The following is a 9,513-nucleotide window of genomic DNA, read 5'->3' on the forward strand; positions in this document are numbered from 1 at the left end:
TAGGAATGATTCCACATTATAGGGTTGTCATAATGATTGTGAGGATAAAGTCAAATAATGAATGCTAACGGTGCTTTTAGAAAAGTAAATGCCACCAAATGTCAAGTAATTTTATTCCAAATAGCATTTGTGCTTCTACAGTGACAGTTGTCAAGTTCTGTCTGGAAATATAATTAGTTGCTTATTCCTCCATGAAGGATGGCCCCCTCCCTCTACACTATGTCCCAAGTTATTTCAGGTGAACTCTGTCTTTGTCAGTTTTGCCTGTAATCCTTCAGTCCCTGTCAGAGTATTTTATTATAGAGGGACAGCTCAGTGAGGACTTCTTGAACTGGACCACTTCTAATAACTAGTGTTGCTTGAATCAAACATCTTTTATTCTACCACTGTGATACTAATTGGGAAGATTCCAAGTGACTGTATTTTTTATTTTTTTGCAAGTGCTGGAGAGATAGCACCATTGATAGTGCACCAAATTTTCATTCTGAGGCACCGAAGTCACAGGTTCAATTCCCAGTACCACCATAAGCCAAAGCTGAGTAGTGCTCTGGCAAAATAAATAAAAGAAAAAACATTTTTTATTTTCTACAGACAGAGAATTAGAGGTACAATGTGTGTTTACCAAAGCCTTAGCATTTAAATGACATCCTTTAATTAATTCACATTTTTAAAAATATGTATTTATTATTGGATAGACAAGTTGAGAAGGGGGGGTTATAGAGGGGCAGAGACAAGAGAGACACCTGTAGCTATGCTTCACCACTTGTGAAGCTTCCCCCCTGCAGGTGAGGACCAGGGGCTTGAGCCTAGGTCCTTGCACACTGTAATATGCCACCACCTGGTCCCCTAATTCACATTTTTAATACTACTTTGTATGAAATGTGAGTACAGACCCTTGTGCAAGAAATATCACAAACTAGGGTCAAAAAAACAACTTTTATAACCTCCAATTAATGGCACTGAGAGGGAAATAAAAGAAAATTGATTAATGCTCTGTTTAAGAAATGTTTTTTATTGGTGTACTGCACCAAAGTAAAAGACTCTGGGGTGGGAGTGGGGGGGAGGGTTCAGGTCCTGGAACATGATGGCAGAGGACCTAGTGGGGGTTGTATTGCTATGTGGAAAGCTGGGAGATGTTATGCATGTACAAACTATTGTATTTACTGTCGAATGTAAAACATTAATCTCCCAATAAAGAAAGTAAAGTGATCATAATAATAGGGAGGCTTTCGATGGAAGGGATGTGACGTGGAACTCTGGTAGTGGGAATTGTGTGGAAGCATACTCCTCTTATCCTACAGTCTTGTTAATCATTAAATCACCAATACAAAATAATTTTTAAAAAGGAAGTATTTTTGGTCCCTTCTAGGATTTCCTGGAATCCTCTAGATTCAGCACCCACATATGCACATACAAAAATATACTATCTGTAAATAGCCACTTGCATTTTTGGAGAAATTAAAGATGGGAGAGGTAGAAGAGAATTCCCCAGTATAACTACAGGGCTAAAACCTACAGCTGTTATGGTCCTATAGTTCTACTGAGTGAATTCCCAATATAGCTGTTTTTTTTTTTAAGTACATTAAAAAAAATCTACTTTTTCTTTAATGACAACATGCTGTCAACAGGACATTTATTTATTCTTTCTCAGTATTTCTCACATACCTACTTAAAAAAGATTAGTTGTTGCGTAGTGGTATTGTGTAGGTTGATTTTTGCTTTGTAAATTGAAAAAAAAAATTTTTTTTCCACAAGTGTTTCTGCTCTTTATCTAGGGATTAACACCCTACTCCTGCCAATGTTTTTCTTTTTTCTTAAATTCAACACATGTCCTTTCATAAATAGTTGCCCTCACATATTTTCTGCTGTAATACACCTCCTTAAAAATCCTCGTGCTTCAGAGAATTGACTGCAGAGAGATACACCCAATGTGAAAGAAATTAAACTGAACACTTTTATCTCTGCTTCCAAAAAAAGCAGGTAGTAATTTATTCATACCCAGTCTTTGTTCCCACACTAAAGACCCATGCTCTTCAATCTCTGAGAACCCTGAAGGATGAAGCCGCCCTGACAACAGGAAAGGACACATCTATAGCAGGAGTCACCTAGCTCTTCCACAGAAGGTATAAGTGCCTTCAGCAGTTCATTTCTGAGAGGAAAAAAAACCCGTTTGTTTTTTTTCCACCTACTATAAAAGCAAACATTCTTAACAGGCAGTATTAGTGTGGTGTTAAAAGAAGCAAGCTTTAACCTAAAAGGTGTCATTTATGAGCAAAAACTGGACAAACCTTAAGAGACTTGAAGTCGCTATTTTCCCCCATTCCTTGATGGTAAAATCTTCACAGGTTAAGATGACCTCACACCCATTGTGCTGTTCAAAACCCCAGAGGATTTTAAAAAGCAGCTTTGCACAGAGTGCAGCAGCATGGCTTCCTCCTCCTGGGGAGGACTGTCTGTCACTGCTTTTCATTCCATGTGTTTGGAAAACATGCCAGCCATGTGTGTGAGCCTGCTAATTAAAACAAAAACAGAACTGTTTCTGTTGAGCCTTAAAAGTACAGAAACTTACAGCCAAAGCAGGAAAGGAGAAACAGTAGCGTCTAGTCTGTAGCTAGGTCTTGGTGGCTACCGAAAATGAGGTGGATCTATTATGGAAAATCAGGAAACTAAATCAGAGAGAGAGAGACACCTGAATTAGGTGAGTGAAGGGGGAGAGAAGAAAATAAAATTTAAAAAAAGATAGCAAGCTATGAAGGTAGCCTTTGAATTGGAAGTATTTAAATACCTTTATCTTTCCCCTAAGTAATTGCTTAATGTCTAAGTGTCTGGATAGTTAAGGCTTCTCAGTCTAATATGATTCCAAAGTTAGACTCTCCACTGAGAAAGAATAGCCTCGGTGACTTCTCAGGCCACCCTGGGGTCGGGGTCGGGTGTGGAGGCTATTCCTGCTGGCGCTGCTGAGTCACTGCCATCTCGGGGAATCACTTGACCTCTGGTTCAGCTGACCTAGAAGGTAGAGTGAAGCCTGCAGGAGAGAAGGCTCCACATTCAAGTCCCTGGCTATTATTATCTGGAATCAGCAATGTAGGTACTTTCCCAGCCATTTAAGTAATAACAATTTAGGTAAGAGAAATTAGCATACAAAAATACCAATTAGTTACAATCTTTTTCACTGAATTCTTCCCAAGGAATACATCACTGGAAAAACAAACAAACAAAAAAATCTAGTTCTCTTCCAATATGAACAGAAAAGTAGTGAAAACATGGATCAGGTAGAGCACCTTTCTAAAAGAAATGATTATTCAGTACCTTTGACAAGTTATTCAAAACAAGATGTGAAAGGCTTAAGTGTGTGTGTGTGTGTGTGTGTGTGTGTGTGTGTGTGTGTGTGAGAGAGAGAGAGAGAGAGAGAGATGTGGAGGGAGGCAGGAAGCAGCACCAACAGAAAAAAAAATTAAAGGACAGTTAAGGCATTCATTACACTCTATTTTAAAAGGCAAGGAAAAAGATCTCAAAATACTGTGACATCTTCCTGTGAGAGGAATATAGCATTCTCCCCAACATTGCACTCAACAAAGTTCTATTTGAGCATAACATTATATAGAAACTGTCTACTGAATAGTCATTTGTATTTAAAAAAATTTATTCGTGATCTGTACATGTGATAAAGTGGGGCTTCCTTGTAGATTTTTAAAGGCAAAACAAAAATCCAAAGTAAAAATGTATAAATACAATATATATTTTCTTACAAAAAAGGGAGGTTCACAAAATATACATACTGCACTTGTCTCTATTTTACACATTTCACATGCAAGAGATAAAACACAAAAGATGCCAAGAATTGTGTGCTGGGAGGTTTTTTTTTGTTTGTTTTTTTTTAAAACAATCTAACAAATGAGACAGTTTGGGAGATTCAAGAAACACAAGGTCAATAACCTTAATATTAAAAGCAGCTCCACTCAACTGAACATTACACATATAAAGTAACTTTTACTCCAGACAGTAACTTCTATGCTTGAAAAAACTGTTGAAACTGGCTGTTAAAAAACTGTTTCCAGAAACAGGATAGTGTCGCAAGCTTGGAGGGTGGTGTCAAAGGTGGTGTAAAGGTTAGCTCCCAGGATTCTCTGCTCAGCTTTGGAACACTTATGCAGAAGAATCAGTCCTATTTGGGGGTGGGGTGGGTGCTACATGATTTAAGATTAATAAATTGCATTCATCTAGCACATTTCAAAGAACTCTTGAATTACTTTGAAGTTTACCTTCTTATAATGACTTTCCTTAAAATGGTTTGAACTGTCTTCCTCATTCACTATCTTTTCTGTAGGTCACCTTGTCACCTAGCCACACAAAGACAGGGTCAGCATACACAAGATGCTTTATAAATGGATTTATAGGACTAAGAAAACAGAAAAAAATGATTCTATACTGGGGGGTGGGGTGGAAGACAACTTTCCTTTATTATGAGGCTGAAGGCGGTATGCTTTCCTTGAAGGTTTCAAATTGGAGGTGGGGGGAATAGAAAATCTAAATGCAGGTTTGTGGGGGGGGATGTCCCTGAATACATGTTGGGTCATGTATTCTGAATTTAATTTATTTTTTAAAAGTACTAAAAAACCCCTTGCATTTCCTTTAGCCCAGTCTGCAGTCAGAACCTCTGACTGAACTGGGCATGGAAGCCGCCCTTGACTTTTCCTTAAAAAGGAATGTTTATCTCAACCAATTGAACCTTGGAAGGGGAGCCTCTGGTTCATGCTGCTTTGCCTGTAAAAGTAGCTGTCTTCACAGTATTGCCTTTCCAAAGGGAGACACTTGGGTTTCCTCTTTTGTCTCTTACAACAAAGACAAGGGAGAAAATGTACTCCTGTTTTGAAAGCAACAAGTCGTGTCTTCTTTTCAGGTTTATGAAACAAAATACAACACCCTTCTTTCTTCCTCCCGCCTCCCCCCAAAAAGTCAAACAGCAAACAAAAACGTAGCAGAAAATACCTACTACTCCGTCTCCTGCGCCTCATCTCAACATGTTCTCTCTTAATTTCGTTTGCATCCTCACGTCAGGATTCTAGAAGGCAGGCCTCCCAAGACTTCCAAAGGCTTAGCTGACAAGACTTGAAAGGCACAGGAGAGGAAAAACAGGCGGGAGGGGCCAAGGGAGGAGAGAGTGTGACCCTGGAAATTAACCCATCTGGGCTTCAGTTTGGCCCCAGTGAAAAGAGATTATGGTTTGCCCACCGCTTGACAAGAACGCTGCAGGGAATCCTCCCCTTTCCCAACAAAGCGGCGGCTGCAGACAGAGCGGTACCTTTCACCCGGGCCTCACACGAGTGAGCACAGAGCACTTGTCTGGCAGCAGGGGAATGTCTCCCAGTCCCAGTGGCTGGTGTCAGTTCTTTTCCATAATCCCAGGTCGGCCCGTACCGTGCAAGAGCAACATCTTATTATCCTGCAAGTCTCTGCCAGAAGTCTTCTCAACCAAACCGCCAGTCCACCCCGACCTCTCCAAACGCACACACATCTTTCCTCTTCCAGGTCACTTTGGGAGCACTACAGAAACATGGCCCCCTCCCCCTCTCCTCCCATTCCAGTAGTTCTTTAGCTACTGAAGCTCTCCCCGGGCTGGGGCTGGGAAGGGCCAGTGGAAGAGGGGCAGGGGCTCATACCGCGGTCTCCCCCTTACTGCTGTGACTGAGTCGGTGGTAGAAGCGCCTCCACGACTGCAGGGTCTTGCCGGACCAGATCCAGAAGCCGGTGGTGATGCCCACAATCATGGTCATCAGGTACTTGATCATGAAGACAGTGAAGTCGGGGCTCATAGGCGGGAAGTGGCCGGGAGGGCAGGGCACGGCGTAGCTCTTGCAGGTTTGCAGGAGCCAGGTGCGCTCCCAGTGTTCGCGGAAGGCCTGCTCGTAGAAGTAGCAGGCCAGCACGATGGTGGCGGGCACGGTGTACAGCACCGAGAAGACGCCGATGCGCACCATGAGCTTCTCCAGCTTCTCCGTCTTGGTGCCATCGTGCTTCATGATGGTGCGGATGCGGAACAGTGACACGAAGCCTGCCAGCAGGAAGGACGTGCCAATGAAGAGGTAGACGAACAGGGGCGCCAGCACGAAGCCCCGCAGCGCGTCCACGCTGGACAGGCCCACGTAGCACACGCCGCTGAGCAGGTCGCCGTCCACCTGGCCCATGGCCAGGATGGTGATGGTCTTGACGGCGGGCACCGCCCAGGCGGCCAGGTGGAAGTACTGGGAGTTGGCCTCGATGGCCTCGTGGCCCCACTTCATGCCGGCCGCCAGGAACCAGGTGAGCGACAGGATGACCCACCAGATGGAGCTGGCCATGCCGAAGAAGTAGAGCACCATGAAGAGGATGGTGCAGCCCTCCTTCTTGGTGCCCTGCGCCACCGTGCGGTAGCCGTCGTCGGAGAAGCGCTCCACGCACACGGCGCGGTCCTCCAGCAGGAAGCCGGCCACGTGCGCCACGGCCACCATGAAGTAGCAGCCCGACAGGAAGATGATGGGCCGCTCGGGGTAGCTGAAGCGCCGCATGTCCACGAGGTAGGTGAGCACGGTGAAGAGAGTCGAGGCGCAGCACAGCACCGACCACACGCCCACCCAGAGGCGGGCGAAGCGCCTCTCCTCCTCCTTGAAGTACATGAGGCCGTTGGCGCGGCCCGGCTCGCACGGGGCGCCGCAGTCGCGCTCGCCCAGGAAGCGGTAGCCCAAGTAGGGGGGCACCTTGAGCTGGCGCGGGCACGAGAAAGGGAAGGAGGGGCGGCCCCGGCCGTAGGAGGCCCCCGGGGACAGCGCGGTGAAAGGCAGGTCTGGCATGTAGGGTGCGGTGGGGTAGGCGGTGGGCCCGCCGCCCGCGCCCCCGGAGCCGTCGGAGGTGTTCTGGCCCACGCAGATCTCCCCAGCTCCGTGCACCGGGAAGTTCTCGCAGCGCAGCCGCTCCGGCCACTGGAAGCCGAACTTGTTCATGAGCGCCTCGCAGCCCTGGCGGGCGCGCTCGCACAGAGAACGGCACGGCGGGATGGCCTGGTCCAGCACGGTGCACACGGGCGCGTACATGGAGCACAGAAAGAAGCGCAGCTCGGGCGAGCACTGCACCTTCACCAGCGGGTAGAACTGGTGCACCTCCAGGCCCGCGTCCTCCTGGTTCGTGTGGCCCAGCAGGTTGGGCAGGATGGTCTGGTTATAGGCGATGTCTGTGCACAGCGGGATGGAGATGGGCTGGCAGAAGCCGTGGTCGGGCACAGAGATGCCCTTCTCGCCGTGGTAAGGCTGCGCCCCCGTGCCCGCGAGCAGCGCGCCCAAGAGCGCAAGCACCAGGGAGCACAGCCCCAGGGGCAAGCGCGCCGCGGACGCGCCGGGGTCCCGCATCTCCGGCTGCGGATGCAGCGGCATTCTCAGTGAGAAGGGCGCGACGAGGCGGCCAGGAGAAGCCTGGATCCGGGAAGGCGCCGCTGCGCCGGGCGCATGAGAGTCCTCGCGGCGCCGGGGCCGGGCCGTGGGCGGCGCGCAGCCGAGGGCGCAGCAGCTGGGGTGCCCGCGCCGCCTCCGCCCAGCGCTGGCGCGGCCGCTGGGGCCCCGGCTCCCGGGCCTGGCTCGAAGGCGTGGAGAGGGGCCCGCCTTCTCACGCCGAGACGTAACGGGGTGGCTTCTTCTGCAGCGAAGAGCAACAAGCGTCTCTGGTTACCCTGCAAAGTTTGCCCAAGTCTGTCGACCGCAGCGCGCCGCGCGCCCCCAGCGAAGCTGTCCCCAGCCGCCCCGGCAGGGCCGCTCTGCCGCCGCCTGGCTCCGCTCGCCGCTCCTCCTTCTGCCCCAAGTTTTAGCCAAATGGCCGGTTCTCTCTCCGAGTCAGATCAGCGCCGTGGAGCCAAGCGCTCGGCGAGTTCTCTCTGCAAATGCAGACTGACTGTGTCCGAAGATGCAAGGCCCACGCCCCCCACCCCCACTACCGCGGTCCGGGCCTGGCCTTTTCGGCCCCGCAGCAGCCCGGCCGAGAGTCCCAGCGCCTGCCCGCACTGCTAGAGCGAAGCAAAGCCTCAGAGCAGCGCTACTCGCAGCAGCCACCGCGCGCTACTGCCTTGTGGGCCGACCCGCCCCCTCCCCTCCCCCCATTCACAAACACTCCGGGGGCGGGCCCTCGAGTTCCAGGCTGGCCCAATGGCAACCTTTGTTTTCTGTGTGGGCGCCCCAGGATTGGATGGAAGTCGGAAGGGGCGGGCGGAAGGATTGGAGGGGTGGGGCCTGCCGCTCTCTGGGCGGATTCCTGAGGGGAGGGACTGGGAGCTGGGAGGGAAAAGTTAAGAAAAACTTTTACCTTGTCTCTCTCTTCTCTCTTCTCTCTCCTCTCTCTCTCGTTACCGTGTGTGTGTTACCGTGTGTGTGTGTGTGTGTGTGTGTGTGTGTGTATGTGTGTGTGTGTGTGTGTGTGTGTGTGTGATTTCCGGGTGCACTAAAACTAAAATGCTGGAGGGCGCTTGGGGAAGGCTTGCCCGGGGAGAAGCAATGAAGGACGTGGCTGGGAGTCACACTAGGCTGACCGGGCTGAAAATGCTGGGTTTGGGGTGTCGCTGACTCCTAATTGTGGGGTTCGGTAGGGGATGAGAAGGGGGTGCACTATGTGGATCTCTTTTCTCTTCCCCAGACACAAACAAACCACGTGAGAGGCCATCACCCTCTCCCACCCCCTCGCCGGGTTGTAAAAAAAGGAGGAGGAGGAAGGGCTGCGTCTGGAGAGAAACTGGAGTCGAGCAGAGGGGGCCGATTTCAGGCGGGAGGAAATGCAGACCCCTCGGAGGGGCCCAGAGTCTCCAGATCCGGTGTGGCTTTATAAGAAAAGACAGCAGAATTAGTGGTGGTGTTGGGGGTGGGGGGGATGGAAGTAACCTGAGCCCGAGTCCTCGGGAACGTTGTACGGTTTAAAGGGCGAATGCGATTGCCCTGTTTTCTGCGGCTCCCGTGGTCTTTCGTGATCCCACTTGCCTTGGAGAAGCCATGATTGGATCCCCCCCCCTTTTTTTGTAATCTCCATTTAAAAGTTTGAACACCGCCTCGAAAACAAGAGCATTTGCTAACTGCGAAGTTTCCAGAGCACAAAGAGATGCTGTCCTTGTTCTTCGGGAGTGTGTCCTGATTGGCAAGCGCGCTTTTGTTCCCGGGCAAATCCTCGTCTGTCTCCAGGCGCCCGGCGCTGCGCGCTCCAAAACCCCCAGGCTGAGGCTACACAGACTGGGGCAACCAGGAGAGTCACGGAATCCCGTGCAAGAAAGTGGACATGTTGCGAATGAAAAGTCAAGTCAACACATACTTTGCACATACAACAATTTTTCGCTTAAAAAAAAAATCACTCCAGGCTGAGCCCTTCCTTCTGCCAGTCTTACTTCCAGGCACTGGGAGTCCTGATCATGTTGCATCTTTGCAAAAGTTGTTTTTGGGCTATCCCTGGTGTGTTTCTTCTCAGGCAAGGAAATAAAAACTAAAAAACAAAAACAGAATCTGAAATCCAAGG

At 49.4% G+C, this 9,513-nt stretch overlaps 1 protein-coding gene across 1 annotated transcript; it reads right to left on the minus strand.

The window, feature by feature from the left end:
* Window positions 1–3,622: 3,622 nt before the first annotated feature.
* FZD7 (frizzled class receptor 7) lies at window positions 3,623–8,062 on the minus strand. Its single transcript, XM_007520497.3, has one exon. The coding sequence runs from the start codon at window positions 7,401–7,403 to the stop codon at window positions 5,655–5,657; it is 1,749 nt and encodes a 582-aa protein (XP_007520559.1). The 5' UTR covers window positions 7,404–8,062; the 3' UTR covers window positions 3,623–5,654.
* Window positions 8,063–9,513: the final 1,451 nt, after the last annotated feature.

The sequence above is a fragment of the Erinaceus europaeus genome, chromosome 7 (assembly GCF_950295315.1).
Source record: "Erinaceus europaeus chromosome 7, mEriEur2.1, whole genome shotgun sequence".
Classification (NCBI taxonomy): Eukaryota; Metazoa; Chordata; class Mammalia; order Eulipotyphla; family Erinaceidae; genus Erinaceus; species Erinaceus europaeus.